Here is a 20579-nt window from a genome sequence, read left to right as displayed (position 1 = left end):
TATTTGAGGTCCAAAAATCGAGAAAATCTTTAAAAATTCGTTTTTTGTTCTTAATTTTGTAACAAATTGAAAAATTATAATGATCAAACGCGCAAGACATATTCTCGTTGAAAATTGATTTCTCCACAAAAAAGGTCTTATTAACTTTTTTCATTAATCTAACCATTCTAAAGATATTCGAGGTCAAAGTTAAAAAAAATATAAAAACATTTTATATTTTTAAAAAATTTCTAATTCACTGAAACTTCATTATTTTCAAATTAGCAAGATATATTCTTGTAGGGGCTTAAACGTCCTACAAAAAATTCCTTGGAATGAAATTGATTGCTTTAACCGTTTAGAAGATATTCGTATCCAAACCAATGCTCACTGATTTCAATAGTTTTCTTATGACCCGTATGCATTGCGATTTCGTGGAAGGATATTTTCCTGTATTTTTAGTTAGTTTATTAAATTTTAAACATTTGTATTTGTATTATTGTATTTGTAAATGGAAACAAATATGTTAATGAGCATAACGAAATTCCAGAGATATTTTCGGCCCTATTCTGCTATTCGATTCACGTGAGTCGAAAGATTCCCTTCCTTTATAACAAGAAATTGGCTTTGAAAAACTTCTAATTTTCGACAGCAAAGTGTTGTTTCTGCCGGTTTTAGAAACTCTAAAGAAAAAAAAAATTTCTAAGTATAGTTTTTACCTTTACTTTACTTTAAACGCCTCTTATTTTTGAGTTTCACGTGAATCGAATAGCAGAATAGGGCCGTTTGTTTTCTGGTATAATTAACAAACTGGAACCGGAAAGGCATTTTTTTTGTTGAAAAAATTAAAAAAAAAGAGTCCAGGGGAAAAACGGCACTAATGATGAGGTCTTGGAGTATATTTACTGAGCATTGCGTTTTTTTCGGAATGAGTTATATTGTGCTTGTGCTGTTTTCCCCTGGACCCTTCACTTAACATTAAATTTCATAAAATATTTCGGACACCTCAAAAACTTCCCATTTGTGTATCTCTGAAACTGGGGTTGATAGATTTAGTGATGGGAATTATTTCTATGCAGGGAGACGCGGGGAAAGAAAAAGAACCTGTACTTGGGTTCTTGAGGACCAGTAACGTCTGTTATGTGTATCTTGTAATAAGGGAGACGACTAAATTATTGTGATCAACCCAATGAATCGATTTAAAAAAAATAATACTTTTGATGTACTTTTATTAGGTAAAAGCGTATTCATATAACCATAACTTGGACTAAGGCCGGTATCTTCAAGCGCTCATCACTTAATAGCGCTGATAAGATTATTCTACACACGATCTTAACGAGGTCTAATGTGTCATGGTGCTAGAGATAGCTATGTTATCGATCGGATGGCGAGGTCTTAAAAATTAGTATACTAAAATCTTATACAAACCTGAAAACAGCCACACCAGCCGCGTTTTCCTCGAAACGCCGGCATCTTTTTCTGCTGTTGTGCTCGATAAAACTTATGCAATGGTGTTTCTTTGTGATGGTTTGGATCGGTCTGTTCGTAATTGTACTCTAGGATATTACTTGCGTAATTATTTCTGGAGCTAATGCTATCGTCTTTTGTTTTATTATCCCGACCATCTGTGTGTATGTAACGTTGTAAACTATTAAGACAATTAAAATCCTGCAAACGCGAACGTAGCGTAGAAAAGTCTAGATTCGTATAAAACGACGATGAGTCCGATTGGGTCCGTGAACTTGAATCTTGATGTTCTGATATAAAATTTGAGTTTGTAACTGTAGCTCCTTGTTGATGACCTTGCAAGGATGGTGGTGGCTGTGGAGCTTGGCGTTTAGTAGGACTTGTTCGAGCAGGTGTTTCGTTGTCTGTGCTAATAGTGTCCGGGTCGCCCGTGCAATTGATAGGGCAGGTTTGAAAAGTCTGCAAAAAATTAAAAAGAAAGTTGATTTTAAGGAATTTGCAATTTAAAGGGTTTATTTTTTATTTTACAAAGTTACATTTTTATGTTTTTTCTACAACTGAGTAGCTACTATTTTTTTGATTTTATACGCAAAATTAAAACAACACAAATACTTACTTGTGTATGTTGTTTTTGTTTTGCGATTAAAATGAAACTGAGTAACTACTGAGTTGTAGAAAAACACGGCTATGTTTTCGTGCAAATAAGGTACTTGAAATTTGTTTTTTCTTTTTTTTTTTTTTTGTATGGTTGTTTATACTTGCTCGAAGTAGCTTACTTGATAAAACAGAAAATTATGATTAAATTGGTAAACCAGCAACTTCTATAAAATAACAACTCGAAAGAAATAAACAATAAAATTTATTGTTTTATCTAGCCAACATCAAAAATTATGGAATTTTTCGTATTTTTTTTTATATTCGACCCTGATACGAAAATACAAGTAAATCTATTTTCTGAAATTAAAAATATGTACAACCCTTGCTGCGCAAGGTGTTACTTAATGTGAATACAGGTGTTGCAAAAATTATAACTTAACCACATACCTAGTAAAAATGCGGAAAAATCTAACAAATTTGCGTCAACAACAGTTGTGGGAACTTTTTGTCTTATTTTAGATAATACTCATGCGCTAACGTGTGATTTCATTAGTTCGCATACATTATTTTTTAAGATATATTATAACATAAAATTGCATGTATGACACACGTTAAAGAAGATATACCTACTTGATGGTATATGGAAGCCGAAAGTAATTCTACGTTTACTCTAATAAGTAATTTGAAAGCATTTTTTTTACTTAAGCTTTATCTAAACGTATCTTCACATAATATGTATAATATAATGATGTATTAATTTTTATATTTTTTTAACCCAGAGAAAAGGAAAAAGTGATTATTCTGATAAAATTATCCAACCAATCAGTATTATCAGTAGGTATTGCATTATGTTGTCATTTCTTCGTTAAAGCTTTGAATTTTCGCAATGCTTCAATTAGTACCAGTATGAAGGAGTACTGTTTGGAGCTCGATATTAGCTTATTGTTTATATTGGGATATAAGAGTTAACCCCGTTAATCATGACAACGGCCTTGTCTCTCATTCGTCAAAAAAAAAAGTTGAGATAACATTTTTCCATGCCATAACCATGATAGAGAATGCCAAAAAAGTGGGTCCCGGAAGTCCATCTGTCTGTCTGTCAGTCTGTCAGTCTGTCAGTCTGTCAGTCTGTCAGTCTGTCAGTCTGTCAGTCTGTCAGTCTGTCAGTCTGTCAGTCTGTCAGTCTGTCAGTCTGTCAGTCTGTCAGTCTGTCAGTCTGTCAGTCTGTCAGTCTGTCAGTCTGTCGGTCTGTCTGTCTGTAAACGAGGCTACAGCCTAAACGGATGGACCAATTCATGTCAAACTTGGTATGTAGCGTTATTTGGTGACTGTCCAGAGGGGTTTTGGAATTAGTTTTGTTGGACCAAGAACAACGGTACTTGTCATATACCGATTTAAGTAAAGTTGAAATGCTCAAAAACGGCTCCAACGATTTTCTTTAAAAAAATCAAATGTAAGTATTAAGACAAGGTCTATCTCCTAATGAAAAAAAATCCGATTTGCTCCGAAACTACTTGTTGGATTTCAACGAAACTTTTTGTGAAGAAGCATTTATATAATTAATATAATATAAGCCAAAAATAAAATTTCGAAAAAAAATAATTTTTGGATTTTAAAAAAAAAATTGAATTTTTTTTTAAACAAATTTTCGAAAACGGGACATTGAATTTTTTTGAAATTTTGTTTTTAGGTGTTAATAAGTGATTTCTAGAAAATAGCATACCAATTTTATTTTAAAACTTTTTTCCAAAAAATTATTTATAAAAAATTAGTTTTTTAAAAAACGGCTCTAACGATTTTGAAAATTTTTTTTCTAAAATTGCAACTAAATATATCAAATAAGACTTTTTTTGGAGGGCAATTTGATTTCAGATTTTGTTTTACTTTAAAAAAAAACGAATTTTATAATTTTTTTCAATTTTTTTGTTTTTATATATGTATAGCTACCTACCTACATTTCTCAAATTTCTATATAAAAAGTCTTGAAAATTAAAGCAGCTTGAACTCAAAGAGCAAGTTCGTGCGACCCAGTCGTGCATTTTATTTTTGTTCTCATTGCCGCTATAGGTTTTAAAAATGAATGAACATAAATTTACCCTGTTTTTATACTATAATAAAACTGAATTTTAAATTTGTATTTAAAATTAGTATTAAAAATCTATCATTATTAATAAATAATTTTTTATAAAAGGAAACCAAACGGTGATTTATAAAACATTTTAATTTTTAAGTGTTAAATAAAAAATCTTAAATCATATAATTTTATTGTTTCTTTTAATGTGTTATGCACATACTCTTATAGTAACTGTATTCTTATTTCTTTTCTTATTTGGAACTAATCTAATATGATTTTAAAACATTTTTAATTTTCAAAAAAAAAAAAACAGACTCAATATGGCATAAGACATTAGATATTTTGTTTCCATAACTATAAAACTTTTACGATGCAGAAATAAACGTTACAAATAAAACCCAATTCAGTTTTAACTCGCGTGCTGCTCCCGATCTTATAAATTGACAACATTAGCATTCAACTTTTGGATGATAGTTCCATACATGGGCTTAAAAGCAGTGGCGCTGATTTAATGTACTTCCATCACCTAAGGTCAGTTTCACGACCAAAACTTCGATAAGAATCGAAAATGCAAAATAGTTAAACAAGTTTGTGCATCAGAAACCTACCAAACAAAAAACTTTACGATAGGTCAACATTGCTGAGAAACATATTTTGTTTATATCGCAAGTTAATCGATGCTATTTGCATGGCAGTTTTATGTAAATTTAATCTGACGCGGCGCAGCGCGTGATTGGAATGCTTTTGTGAATGGTAAGTATAATTAATTGCTATGCACGCTCATTTTTTGGCTTTTAAACAAAGTGGAGAAGTTATAAGAAAGGTGTTAAAGTGTTGAACAAACCAGTTTAATGCTATGCAGAATAGGCAAATCTTTTTTTTTTAATTTAAGGTAGGAGTTAATCATGAACTATGAGTGTACCGCCTTTTACTATTCACCCAAAGAGAAAATTATAATTGCTATGATTCTTCATCAAAGTTTTAATCTTTGTTTCGTAATCTTGCTGGTCAAAATACCTTGTCAGCAAATAGAAAACGAAAAACGTGCCTAGGTTTTATTTTTTTGACAAGGATGATACTAGGTAAAATGTTATTGATTGATATTTGTTGGTTTTGTTTTTAAAACTATTAAATAAATATATAGTTTTTAAAAAAATACTCATCAAATTGATCATTCTCTCATGAACTCAAGGATCAAGGTAAAGTAATAAATTGCATTTGCCTAGGTTTCAATAATTCATTACCCTAAAATTAATGTAGTTGTACAAGTTTTCTTATGGAAAAATTTGATAGATTTACTAAAAAAAATAGATCTGTATAATTCATTTTTTATTTCATAAATTAAATTTGACTCATTTGGATTTTTATTTGACGGATGATTTGAAAGATGCCACCAAAAATCAATTATATTGTCATTAAATTACTTTTGACCAAACATGGTCATGTTGATCAATTTAAGATAAATGTATGTTACCACAGTCTGCAATTTTTACTTAAACACCGGCGATTGAAAGTAAACAACCAGCATTCCTACAGTGCAAGCAATCATTTCTTGTTAAGAGTGCAATTATCTCACATTTGTGTTAAGATGTTGCAAAGGTGACACACTTGAAGCTAAGGTAAACACTTTAAAGCTAAGAAAAGTTATTTTCAACAGGTTTTAAATGAATTTTTGCAATTAGCTTTTGTTTTTGTTTTTTTTTTCTTCAAATGTAAACATCAAATTTTAAGAGCGAAAGTAAAATAGAAACATTAAAAAATATTTCAATGTTGAATACTTAGACGCAAATATTTGACCAAGAGATTTATCATTTCAAGTCAAATAAGAAATCCGATTTTCATATCATCTTCCAAGCCAGAACTTGTTTATTTAATTATTTAAAACTAATATGTAATTAATAAGTCCATATCAGGGTTACCTTCGTAGATTTTTTGAAAAAAAGGACAATAAAGAGGATTTAAAGAAAAAAAGAGGATTCAATCAAAACCGAAAACAAAATACATGCCAGAGTAGCACGAAATTGGTCATATACCTAGTTTCGGATGCTATTAATTGTAGAAATTGTTAAATGCAATATAAATGCACTACTAGATTACAAAAAAAGCTTGAAGAGTTAAAGTTAAGCTGTTAATACTCAGATTTAATATTTTTTTTTAAATATATAGACTAAGAAGTGTGTTGGAAAATATCCGATATCACATTTTTGAAAAAAAAAAGTTTAAATTGGCTCTTAAAAGCCAATTCCATAAAATTAGATGGTCACCCTATTTCATTTAACCTAGATTTCCTGTAGAATGCTTATATAAAATATGTATTCTCATGCGACCTTGATACATGATATTGAACTTACTCCAAACTTACTATAGAATATCAACTACAACTCCGCCCTTTTTGCGTGCATAGAAACATCATTTCGAGTTTAATCATTAACTCTCATTGCGAAAAATCCACACTAATAAAAAACCATTGCTGTCTGCACACAGTAAGGTTGCAAACGTTAAATAAATTGCCAGACAAAGTAGGTGTCTGACGCGTGACGATTAGTAATTACTATAATTAATCAAATAAAGACAAGTAGCACTTCTTAGTTTGTTCTATTGCAGTAAGAATACTAAACTGTGTGAGAATAAACAAGTCTTCGGTTTGTATGACCATCAAATTTTATGGAATAAATGATGTTGGCTTTTGGAATTAAGCTTTGTTTTTCGAACTGATTTTTATTTTTTTAAACAAATAGAAATTAAAAAATGTACATTATTCCAGTAAATAAGACAAGTTAAAATATTATTGTGATAAAAGACGTCTTTAAATTGGAGAGAAGAAGTTAAAAAAAAAAAGATTTTTTTTGAAAAGACAGCTAGCATGCAAATCCGCATTCCTCAAAAATATTTAAATGTCCTAAGGTAGTATTGATGGAAATTTTCATATATGAAATCTGAATAAAATCAATATATTCAACAATTTGACCTTAACATGGCTTAAAATATTCGAACTCTATAAGGGCTTAAAAATGGTTAGTATGTATGTACTGAATATACAAAATACAAAAATACATCTTTAAAATTCAAGTCTGTGGCATTTAGGTAAAGTTTTCTGCAAAAGATTCATTCCTTGAACCAGCTGAGATAAAAATACATACTGAAGAGTAAGGATGAAAAAATCAAGGCCGGCTGCTAACTGACTACGATTTAATAAGATATTCTTTTAAGCTTTGTAGAGAAAAAAAAATTAAAACTATCGTAACTGTTCCACAATCTTAAATTACTTCATCAAATAACTTCGCCAATATTTACTAGGTAGGTACAACATTCGCCACTACACCTCACCACAAAATGCATTTAAAATCAGTTTCAGTACCGCACTGCACCCATTTTTATTTTTATTTGTAACTCCCCGACAACAAGCCACATCAGCGCTTTTAGCCGACCAACTTGTTTGCAATGCAAAACTTTTAATGGTATTTCAAAGCGTGTTCACCTTTCACAGAATACAAATAAAAAAAAAAAAAAAAAATTAACCCTCCAGCAAGTTCGTAATTGCAGCGGCACAACGCTCAGATCATGGCTTTTCCGAATCTATAGTCTTATATTAATATTGACATTTTGATTTTTTTTTTTGCGATTCTAGCAAGATCGGTGACATTGCTATTCTTTTTTTGCATTCTTTAAAAATGTTACAGAAAAAGTTTAACGAATATCAATTAAAATACTTGAACCAGAAAGGTAACTCAAAGCAAACCTGTTATGTTGAGATTGTTTAAGTGATTATGTAGAAACGGTTGCTAGGGAAATAGGTTGCATTGTTTTTCTTACCCAAAAAGAAAATAAACAAATTTGGTATATATGTATGTATGAGAAACTTGTAAATATAATAAATAAGCTTTTTTAAAAATGGTAAAAACTAAAAAGGGTAATTCTATTAAAGAATTTTTCAAACACTTTACTTTATGGTACTTTGGTACCGCAAATGGTCTTTGCTTACACATTATGCACTCATTTGTCGAAATTTTCCAATGCCATTCTTCATATAAACAGGATGATTTTCGTGCTTGATTTCGCGATAACACTGTTCTTTCTGTCCAAATTGGATTGTAAAAACTGTGTTTTCTACTCAATTCAAACCTTGCGTAAATTTTGTACAGACATATTTTATTTATTGTGTACAACTATATTATGATAAAACAAATGTTTTATACCCTATAACAAACTTTAAGTGAAGCTTTCAATCTATGTAAATATTCAATCAAACATAAGTTTCAAGTTTGAGCTCTTGAACAAAAGAGAAGTAGTAGTTCAAGATTGATAAGTAAAATACATACATCGATTATATATGTTTTAAATATCTTAGTTTTTTAATGGCTATAAAATTTATACAAGTTGAATAAACACACATTTCAGTATCTAATGTGCCATTTAAATTTGCATGTAAGTATTTTTTGGTTTCGCAACTTTTTCGGCTACAACTCAGCTAATTGCCTTGACGATTTTCAGCTGGCCAACGAACGTTTGCAGCTCGCTTGGTTAGGATATAATTCGAGTTTTGGCAGCGCAAAGTAACCTTGAATGCAATTTATAGAACACTTTGAGACAGTTTTACAGTTAGTTAGAGGTTTAAATTGGGAAACCGGTAATAGACAGATAAAATTAATTTTGAATTTAATGAAACTAACTACTACATGTAGATATTTATGTACATATTTTATAAAAAATAAAATACACAACTGCCTCGTACGTACTTGCTTTTTTGGTTAGTTTAAGAATGGACTAAGAGCCGATTTCTTGACAAAGTTGATTTTCAAATTATTATTTTTAGTTCTCCGGTTTTCTTTAGATCTTAGATTAAAAAATATTCAGAACTCGGGCATTTCTTCAGATTCATAACTCAGCCTAAAATAATTTTTGAGTTGAAATTTAAATCTATTTCATTTTGATCTAAAAAAAAATGTCTGAATATTTTTTGTTCAAATTTCAATCAAATTTAAAAATGATCAAATACAATCCGCGTGTCATTTAAAAGAATTATAAATTAACATTCCGGTGCTCCATTTAAAGAGCGTTGTAACGAGAGAAAACTTTCTTGGAAATATTAACGAAGGATTTCCTGAAGAATTAGACAGATGAGAAGTGATAAATATTTGCAGTTTCTCTGCTGTTTAAGTTTAAGGTTTCAACTTTGAATCTAAAAATTATACTAATAACTTCGAATGGAAATTCAATGCGAAAACTATTTATATCTGACATTAACTGATGATTCAGGTTCTTGTAAATGTTTATGGATGTAGAAGATTATCGATGAATAGTTTTATGGTCAATTTCTGAAATCAAATATGTGAACTGATGATGTCATTCTTGTACGGTCAATGGGGCAAAAATCTGAAAAAAGTTGTGACGTCAGCTAAATTTGGAAGCAGTTTTGAAAAGGGGGATTATTGTGAGTATAAATCTCAGTTTGCGATTTTTCGATTTTCTAACGATATTTTTTTTAAGAGTTTTTATAAATATACTTTGCTTAAAGCTAGTTATCAAAAATGTACATTGATTACACTGGTCTGCAAGGAAATCCTCCTTTTAATGAAACTATACTTCTCTAAAGGATTTTTGTGTGCTGATGCCGAATCCGAAGTCAAAATTTGCCTTACACGTTACGTTTTTAGGATAGATATTCCCGTTAGAAAATCTCGAAAACCCATTTTGTTATACTTTAATGCGTATATCTCAAAATCCTGACGTGCTAAATTTTTTTTGACTTTGGTTTCGAACTCAGCAAAAACCGTAAGAAAAATATGCTTTTGTTCTTAGGGGAAACAAAATTTAAGATTTAGAAGGCAGTATATCGAATACTTTATCAAAGATAAGATATTTTTAAATAGAAAAATAGTATATAAAATAACAAAACACGTATAAATTTGTTTAAATGTATTTTATTATAGTTTTGTTTACATATTTGACTTTTTATATATAACGGGCGCGCCCGGGCGTTGAGAATTTACATTTTCCTTAATTAAGGTGTTTTTGTTCATGTGGGGTTTACTAAAAACTGCAGGATTTCAAAATGTTTGCTGTTTTTGTCATTTGGTATCTTAAAATGTTTGTTGATAAATACAAATTTGGTGTCATATGATAAATCATGTTATGAGAAAACCCGAATCTAAAAGGGTTATTTTCTACAAAGTACTCATATTTTTCAAAAATTATTTTTAAAAAAATGTTGCTAGAAACGTGCTAGAATTTTTCTAAATCCAGATTTAGATTCAGGAAAGTCAAATCTTTCATAATTTCAATTAAAATTATTTGAAGGAGAAAAAAAAACATAAATTTTGCAGACCAGTGTTAGATTACATTGTTTTTTTTTTAAGCTTAATTTACCCTTACATGTCCTTACAGCTAGAATCCATGGAATAGCATGGAATAATGCAGACTATAGTTCCATTATTCAGAGATAAAATAAATATAAGTTATAAAATCAAACGTAACATTTCTCTTAACAAAAACACCCCTTTACCTTGTATTTAGGAGTTTGGATTTCATTCCAAATGTATCCAATTAACTGAATTTCCCAGATATTTGATTTTATTCACCTTTTGTTTTGGTACGAGTTGCATCCAAATTTCAAATCATCCCATTTCCCTAAAAAAATACATCCTCAGATACAAAAATAAAATAGGTACTAGCATGAGTTCCTTTTTTTTAACAATTTCGTTTATATTCTCAAAGTCTCTTAAAGCAACCTTGTAGTTTTGGAAGTTATAAACCAAATAATAAAAAAAGGTTGAACAAATTAATCAATAAAATAATATAATAAGTTGCAATCATATTTCCTCACCTGGCTTGACATTTTGTTTAGTAAATGGAAAAATTATCCAAATTGAATAAATCTAAATAAATTGATCTTTTAAATCACGTCAACTCAACTCAACTTTTTTTTTCGCTTGACCAAGCTTGAACAACACTAATTTTGTTATTACACATTGGATTTGGTACCTATACTAGATATACCTTCCTATTGTGGAATCAAAAGTACCAAAGTCATTCAATGTCCATAAAAAGTAACTCGAATCTTGTTCGTCTGTATTTATGTATTTATGCTTGGACTAATGCTTATTATTGTTTTTTTTTGTCCACAACTTCACTAGCACCACACCAGATTGAAAACTGCAAGTCTGACTCAAAATTCCATAGAAACAATTTTCTGCTTCTTGTTAGTAATTTTAAAACGCCTGTTTCGTTATAATAATAAATTCTGCATTCTATGGATATTGCAGGTGAATATAATTTCCGCATTCTGTTTGAAGTTGGAATAAATTTCCAACGCCATATAGAATAAAATGTCAATCTTAAAGTTTACTTTACATTTCCTTATGTTTTAATTAAGTTCACACGTTAATTCCCGTCGGTGTTTTTTGTTTTTTCTTTATTAAAATAAACTCTCCTTACACGACTAATGATTGATGGCAAACTGTTGTTTAATAGGTTGACAAAATAATAGAAAATCAGAGAAGGATAATATAACAAAAAGACAAAACAATTAGCAGATAGACACTGATTATAGTGATAATACAATCAGGTACAATTAACACTCCAAACTTGTTGATTGAGTCGATATTAGTTTAAATTAACTTTCGAGCTATTCAGTTGTAAAATTTTTACAAAATATCCTTTTCGTTTTCGTTGGCTTTTAAAATTCCGATTTGTGATTTATTCTGACTTGGGATATTGAGACCTAGTGAACACAAAATAGAGATGCTCGATAAGTGAAATTGAGTGAACTGGAAGAAGCTACAGGCTTATGAAACTTATTGGTAATTTTAATTTGTCATAAAAGTTATGGGATTAAATCGTTTGAACACTTTGGCTCGTATGCAATAAAAATGAGCTAAAGCTCATATCTTACTTTTCAGTTCATTTTCTTGAGATCTATCTCATTTTCTTGAGATCTATTTCAAGAAAATGTACTGAAAAGTGAGATAGAGCTTAAGCTCATTCTTTTTGCATATGAGCCTTTAAGTTTCTCTAAGTGAATCGAAGTCAAAGACGGCCAAGGTGAATTTTTTGGGCTAACAAGCTTATGCCGACAGTTTTCTGGGATACTGGGACTTGCGATGTTATCAATGTTAATGAAAAGTAAAACAAGAATTTTATGAGCTATTTTATACAAATTGTGTGATTTTACAGCCAAAATTGTGTTACTAAAACACGCGTACCAAGTGAATTCTATCTTTTCTTCATTGTTGCAAGAACTTTGTTCCCTATGACTGGCTGAATTCTTCAATGTTTCTAATTAAGAAAAAAAAAGTTATATAATAATTGTATTCCTGCCAACTGTTCTGCACTTAAATTTTCTGCGACTTTTAAGCCTATTTTACTATTTTCGTGCAAGCTTGGATCCTAGTTAAGCATTTCCTATCTAGTACAATCAAATTAGACCAAAAGTCGGGGGTACTTCACAAAAATGATTACCAGAATATTATTAACATTTAATTGTTTCTTTTTAAGTCTAAGGCACACAAATGTTAATTAGTGCACTATTCCTTTCCCCGTTCCTCCTCAACTCCAATCCCTTTTATTCAAAGAAAATCAAAAGGAAGAAGTGTGTGAGCAAAGATAATTCACTTTGTTTTAAACAAAAATTTCTAAAATTCATTTTTAAACCCAAGACAGTAACAAGTTTACAATAAGTGGATTGGTAGAAGATCAAGTACAACCTTAAAAATTCATTCCATTGAATAGATTCTATTTAAAACTAAACGAGAATACCATATTTTCTAAAATAAATAAATAAAAAAAAAAAACCAATCTAAGTCTAGTAAACCAGAGTGTGAATGTAATCAGCTTTGTATATTAAAGAATTCAAACAAAATCATTTTATACTATTCTCGGCTCTGTTTTTGTTTTAATTTAACCTTGAGAAATTATACAGCTTCAGATGAGATGATGATTCAATGCTGAGTTTTAAGCAAATAAATAAAATGATACAAAATGTTGTTTGGTTTGAACTAGATAACAAGATAAGAAAGAATTCTTGATATACTTTTGATTATGCGGTTGTTCTTGACTTAGTGAATGAATTGTTTGCATTTGTATGTTTTTTCTTAAGCAGTTAATTTGCAAACTAGAAGTTTGATTTGATATACATACATATGTAGGAAACATAATTTATTTATTTATTTATTTTTCCATGATGGGTGCATAAACGGAGATGGAGAATTCAGCTTTGATACGGATACTCAGATAAAAATTTAAATGATATGAGACCATATATTTTGTAATGTCAGTTTAAAAAGTTTTATGATTTCATATCAGACAGGTAGTTGAATTTAATGTAACGTTCGTTTTTGTAAACCGAAACTTGAATATAATTCCGCAGCCTTACCCCAAGGTTTAAAAATGGGAAAATCATAGACCGAAAATTTCATATATGGGTTGTTGTTGTGGGGATACGATATTATGCTCAAAGAAATTGAATTTAAACCTTTTTTAGTGAATATCCGATGATAAACGATGATTCGTCTTGTTTGAATCATTGACTTTTCCAATCCGAAAACATCGTTTTGTCGATGTTATTTGGAGCGATGTTGTTTGTTTTGTTTTTTGTCACATAGAACTTTTAAAAATTTCTCGACTTTGAATTAATACAGTCAAATAAGGTGACTTGCGGACATGAGATTTTTCAGATTTTTGACATAAGTTATAGAATGCCCAAACAAAGATAGAAACAAAAAAATTAGCCTATTAGCACTAATTCCAAGACTGTACCAGGATGTTTTTTAGTGCATATCTTAAAATTTACCCTTTTCTAAAAAAAATACTAATTTTTCATAGATATGAATATTTTTTTCATTGCATTGTTTTGATTCTTAATGATAATGGATATGAAAACCTTCATGCCAAATTTGGTTCCTCTACCATAACTTTTAAGGGTTTTTCTTTAGTAAGTTTGCAACTGTTATAATAATATGGGTTGACAGATGAAAAACAGCTTTGATTTTAGATTTTTTGGAATCAGCATTAAAAAATACCTGGAAATCATGTATCATTTATGTGTATATAATACCATTGTCTATTATTGCTAATTTTGAAAATCTCCATTTCGCGCTTTGACCTTGAAAATCGCGACTTGCGAACATGAGATTTTTCTAGACTTTTGAGGTATGTTATAGAACGCGAAAACGAAGGTATTGAGCAAAAAAATTTCTATTAGCATTCATTCCGAGGTGAAACCCTTATTTGACTGGATTAAATATTTTTATCTTTTCCTACTTTATGTTCAACAAGTGAATAGAAGGACATAACTAATCAAGAAACGGTTTTCTGATACAATGATGTTTTAAACAAATATTTTTGTTTAACGAAAACATTGATGTATCGATACACCAACGTTTTCAAGGCCGATATTGTCGATGTTTTTTCTGGAAATATAGAACAATTGATATTATTTTAAAAACATTTCACCCGAAATTTGAGGAAAAGCATTTTGTCGAATATGCTATATAGTCCAGTAATTTTAGGTTTTATTTGCGAAAAAATTCCTACTGGGCTCGATTTTGGTATAGACCTTCGTTACGGCGTTGTTATGAAGATGTGAAAAATCGACATTGATATCGCGTCCGCGTTAGAAGTTATAGAGGTCAAAAGGTCACGAAAATCAGTTTTTCGCATATATCTCGTGACCTGTTGCTTGGAGGTCAATAGGGGTCCATAGAAAATCTGTTCGTCATAAAATTATCTACATTATATTGTAGTTTGAATGACTACGTTATAATATAGTCCGAAATCGGTTGGATTTACAGAAAATGCATAAGGCAATATTTGTAGATAATTTTATGACGAACAGATTTTCCATAGATCCTATGTTGATCCTCCGAGCAACAGGTCACGAGTAGAGCTGTAGCAAATCGTATGTATTCGTTACTAAAATGCGGGTATTTTCTTCAGTAACGAGTTTCGTTACTGGGTACTGAAGTAACGAAAAATTCGAGATACGAAACATACGAGTACCGACCCCATTCCAATTTCAATGCTAAATCATCCGATATATGAGATACGAAACGAAGTGATACACTCAATTTGTCGCATTTAGCATGTCGTATCGATATCGTTACCGTAGTCAGAATGCTAACTCCATATAATTATCTGGAGTTTACTTTTGTCTCGATAAAAACAGTAGTGCCAAGGTATAGTTGTGTTATCTATCGATAATAATTTATACAAAAATATCAAAAGAGACGTTTTAGTATTTTCTCTATGTGGCCGAAAAATACCCATGCCGCAACCAATGTGTTTATGACCTTTTTGGTAATGGGCTTGAAATGTAGCTTAAAAATGTACAAAAGTGTTTTGGTTTTTGAAAAAATTTGTTAATTTTCAGTGCAAAATTTTCAACTAAAAAAAAAGCAGAGAACACGAGGTTTAAAAATCACTCTCAACAGAAAAAAAAAAATGAAAAATTGTTTGACATGGTTGTATTGAAGTGTTAATATTTCGAAACCTACGCGATGTACTTTTGAAATAAAGGTCTCTAAAGAATTGTAATAAGATTACTGAACGAATATAAACAAAAAATTGACAAAGTTTTGTCGAAAAATTAAGAAAAAAAATAAAAAAGGTTTCCACGTTTGAATAAAAAAAAATCGAAAAAAAATCATTATAGCTACCTTCAAACTCTTATAACATGAGAACGCCGCAACTTAAATTAATGTTTATGACTTTAAAATGTAGCTTAGATTATACAAATTGTTTTTGTTTTTTTTAAAAAAAAAAAAAAAATTTTTTCACCCTTATACCAACGTACGAAACATACTTACAATACCAAACATACGAAACTTATCAAATACATGAAATATACGAAATATACGAAGCATGCGAAAGTAACGAAACATACGAAACATGAGAAACATACGAAACACACGAAACATACGAAATATACGAAAAATACGGAGCATACGAAAGTAACGAGTAACGATATTATTGATGCGGGTACTAGTATCAAAAGTAACGTATACATGCGGGTACTCATCTTGTCGTTACTTTTACAGCCCCTCGTGACTCACGAGATATATACGAAAAATTTTCGTGACCTTTTGACCTCTATAACTTCTAACGTGGACGCGATATAAATGTCGATTTTTCACATCTTCATAACAACGCCGTAACGAAAACGAACACTCAGACACATTTCATTCAAGTTTTCATACTCTGTTTTTACCAACAATTATTCCTTAATGGTTAACGTAAGCAAAGACTGAAAAATGCGTTCGACAAAATCGTCATAACAACTTCCGGGACTAATTATTAGGGTGTGTCGAAATACAAAAGTATGGAAATTTTAAATATATAGCTTGTAAAAGTTGTATTGCCTATCAAAATTAAATCCTGCGTTTACAATTTTCATTTTAATTAATATCTTTGGCTCGCTAAAAATATAGGAAGAAATCGAAGAAATTTGGATTTTTAGACATTTTTGAAAAATGTTTTTTTTATTTTTTTTTTTAATGCTCCGTTTGGATACAAGAAAAAATATTAAATATTTTTAGGCTTTTGCTGGAAGATAATTCAAAGAAAAAACTTTTAAGCTTATATTTGTTGGAATTGAACACTTAGTAAAGAAGCTGCGAAATAATAAGTGAAGGAAAAAAAAATCAGTTTTTTTTATATAAAATCGTTTTTTTCTTAACAACTTCAACCGATTTGAGCGAGCCAAAGACGGACGATATTATAATTTTTTTTACATATTATTAAATCTCAGACCCTAATACAACTTTTGACCACTATTACATTTGAAAATTAGAGTACTTTTTTTCCTTATACAAAAGTGACACACCCTACTGGTTATCTATCATTGATGACCTTTTTGTCTTTTCTTATTATAAACTCTCAGACCAAAGTTATATTTATATTCAATAATAAGATACTAGTTAAAAAACCATTACAAAATTTGCAAACCTATAGACCATAAAATTTGTTGCAAAAAAAAAGTAATAAAATGTTTTGTAATAAAGTTGTGTATTTATACACATATAATATATATTTAGGTACTATACACAATCTATTTTTACTATGAAAAACCAAGCACCAAATCCAATGTCCATGTATAATGTGGAAATTTTCCCAAATTATCAGTTTTATGGTTGAACAATTTCCCAGCTGATTTGTGGGTTTTCTTGTCCTAAATGCATTTTTTATAGCGTCTGTTGATGTAATCGAGTGAAATCCATAATAAAGTTGCTTGGGTGCTAAAACATTAATTTTCTATTAAAAAAAAAAAACTACAAACTGGTTGCACATAACCTAATGGCAAAATTAGAATGAAAGCAAATTTGCCAAGCTTTATATAGTGTTGGCAATGTTAACGAGCATAACGTACCTAGGTATCTATTTATTTGTGTGTGCAACATCATGAAACATTTGTGTCGACTTTTTTGATGATTTATTTATTCAACACGTTAAATACTAACGCAGCAATCTCTTATTCTATAACATTATGTACATTAAATATACTTATAAATACTTAAATCTATTTTATAAATTTAATTGTAATGGATGAAGAACATATTCTTAAAATTTTGCGATTTTACATTAACATTTATTGATTGAATTAAGAAATAGTTTTTATTGAAGATATTTATCAAAATATTGAGAGGACTATTGGCCCCATAGTTGGATCTACTAAAAATATTACAAAGAGGCATTTGCCTTCTTAAGCTAGAACGACTAACACTAAAACTCAATCTACACAGAATCGATGAAGCCGTAACTGTTCCGCCAACAATTCCCACCATAAAACAGAATTGCAAGTACTCTCGATGACTTAAAAGAGATGGAAGATTTATTAGTTGAAGTCTATGTGAATAAGGTGGCAAATCAATCCTACTAGACCAGGGAAGAAAACGTAAACAAAATCTCATAAATCTTCTTTGAACACATTCTATTCTGTTGACATGAACCGCGTAATATGGGGCCCATACAATACAACCGTATTCCAGAATAGACCTAACAAATGAAACATACAGAATTTTAAGCACATAAGGATCACGAAAGTCACGAGAAAATCTTTTAATGAAACCAAGCATCTGATTAGCTTTTTTTATAATATAATTGTAATGGTTAGTGAATGAAAGTTTTGAATCCAACACCACACCGAGGTCAGAGAAACTTGAAAGACTACATAATTGAGACGTGTTCAACAAATAAGTATATGACAGGACATTGTGTTTGCGTGTAAAACGCATTATTTTACACTTGTCAATATTTAAAGACAGACGATTAGTATTGCACCATTCCCAGAATTTTTGAAGATCTTCTTGTAGAAGTTCACAGTCAGCTACTGAGTCAATTTTTCGAAATATTTTCACGTCATCGGCATAAATTAAAGACATAGAGTTACTTAAAACAGAAGGAAGATCATTAATAAATAAGACAAACAATAAAGGACCAAGGTGACTACCTTGAGGTACACCCGAATTAACTTTAAACCATTGGGAACATTCATTTCTAAATACAACACTATATAATCTATTTTTGAGATACGAAGAAATCCATAAAATAAAGCGATCGTTAAGTCCAATGGTGCTTAGTTTCTTAAGTAATATTTCATGATTAAGTTTGTCGAAAGCTTTACTGAAATCAGTAAAAACACAATCTACTTGCTTATACTTTTCAAAGGCATCTAAGCAGAACGTTGTAAACTGTAGTAAATTTGTGACCGTAGATTTCTTTTTGACAAAGCCATGTTGGTTTTCACATATAACAGAGGTACAATGAAATGACAGAATATCACAGACAATGGATTCGAACAGTTTAGGGATGACAGAAAGCTTGGCAATAGGTCTGTAGTTTGTCACTAATTTTTTTGGACCTTTCTTATGAATGGGAGTAAGATATGCATTTTTCCATATAGCGGGAAACGTAGAATTACTAATTGACGTATTGAAAAGCACAAACAACGGGTAAGACATATATATTGCACATTTTTTCAAAATAAAAGACGGCAAGCCATCAGGGCCGGGATTGAAACACTCGTCTAACTTTTCGATATAGTCAAGAATAGTTGCTTCAGAAATTGCAAAATTAATCGAGTTAAGATGTGAGAATTCATCAAATGAATAAGTTATATTTGAGTCATTTGTAGAGTCATTTTCAAAAGCACCCTGGAAGAATTCGGCGAACATGTTGGATATAACCTCTGGGGAATGGCTAGTAGAATTATTATAAGTCATATGTGCTGGGTAACCGTCAGATTTTCTTTTACAATTAACATAATTCCAGAAGTTACGTGGATTAGATTTAAGTTCATTTTCTGTTTTAGATATAAAGTTTGTATAGAGAAAGTTAGAGTAGCTTAGAAATTCATCCCTTAAATGAATGTAACTATTACGGTTTTCATCAGTTTGTGATAAATTGAATTTTATCCAAGCCTTGTTTCTTTTGTTTTTAAGCTTTTTTATATGTAGATCGAACCATGGCGGGCTGCTATTAAATACACGTTTTTTGCGTAGAGGGACTGTTTCTAAAAAGCAAAAAAATAATATTTCATAAAAATGTACAATCATTTCGTCAAAATTAACATTAAAGAAAACAGAATCCCAGTTAATGTCATTGAGTAAATTAAAAAGTAGAGTAAAATTACATTTTTTAAAATTGAATTCATGCTGATCCTTACAAATATTAGATGAATGATAGATACTTAAGCTCATAGAAATAGATAATGCAGGATGATGGCGATCTTCTTCTACAAGTTTTGTGTCACTCAATAAAACTGCAGCATCAGAGTTGGAGACATGAGAGAAATAGATAAGGTCCAAAGTTTTGCCAAATTGGTTACTCACTCCATTTAATTGATCAAGGCCAAAAGAAGCCATTCCGTCGATAACGAGAAACTCGTTGTTGTTGGAAGCGTCGACAGGTAGAAAGGCATCACAGTGATTGGATTTTGCCCATTTTAGGTGAGGTAGATTAAAATCTCCGATTATTAATAATTCATCTGCTTCATCAATTTGTTCATGAATAGTCTCCAAGTAGTCAAAAAGTTTATTATAGACGTCATTGTTCGAAGAGGGTGGGATATAACAGGCAACCACATATATGTAACCAGACAGGATTTTTATTTTCACACACAGAACTTCAAGATCCGAATCCAAAAAATTATCGACAAGACTACAGATTAAATGGTTACGAACAGCTATTAACAAACCACCACCAACAGTAGCGGAAGGATCATAGTGACGATCACGACGGTAGATTTGAAAGCTGGAGTCAAAAATTTCTGTATCCATAAAAGATGAGTTTAGCCAAGTTTCGGTGAGGATAAGTATATCGTGAGGAATGTTGTTTATATTCTTGTAGACCTTATTGGTCTTTGTCCGAAGTCCGTTAACATTTTGGTAGTAGATTAATACCTTTTGAAGCTGCTCTGTTTCAGGTATGGCGTTGTCAGGTGTTGTTGAAAATGGTGATGATTAATTGGCAG

General features: G+C 30.4%; 2 protein-coding genes across 5 annotated transcripts in view; one reads left to right on the top strand and one right to left on the bottom strand.

The window, feature by feature from the left end:
- Positions 1-20579, bottom strand: part of LOC129911816 (disheveled-associated activator of morphogenesis 1) — a 50739-nt gene that overhangs the window by 12568 nt on the left and 17592 nt on the right. The window contains exons 1-2 of one of the 2 annotated variants that reach the window (XM_055989761.1): positions 10941-11426; positions 1408-1905 (exon numbers count right to left, since the gene is read on the bottom strand). In XM_055989761.1, coding sequence (XP_055845736.1) covers positions 1408-1905; positions 10941-10952 — 510 coding nt within the window. In that variant the 5' untranslated portion in view covers positions 10953-11426. Of the gene's footprint in view, positions 1-1407; positions 1906-10940; positions 11427-20579 lie in introns of those variants that run through there. The other variant, XM_055989760.1, reaches the window with a different exon arrangement.
- The window catches only part of LOC129911817 (uncharacterized protein DDB_G0284459), a 114084-nt gene continuing 102496 nt past the window's right edge, over positions 8992-20579 (top strand). Inside the window, exons 1-2 of one of the 3 annotated variants that reach the window (XM_055989767.1) lie at positions 9007-9281; positions 9374-9548. The gene's annotated coding sequence lies outside the window, so the exon portion shown is untranslated. Of the gene's footprint in view, positions 9549-20579 lie in introns of all 3 variants that reach the window. The other 2 variants (XR_008771702.1, XM_055989763.1) reach the window with 2 other exon arrangements.

The sequence above is a fragment of the Episyrphus balteatus genome, chromosome 2, assembly GCF_945859705.1.
Source record: "Episyrphus balteatus chromosome 2, idEpiBalt1.1, whole genome shotgun sequence".
In the NCBI taxonomy this organism is placed as follows: Eukaryota; Metazoa; Arthropoda; class Insecta; order Diptera; family Syrphidae; genus Episyrphus; species Episyrphus balteatus.
This window is presented reverse-complemented; position numbering and strand designations above follow the sequence as displayed.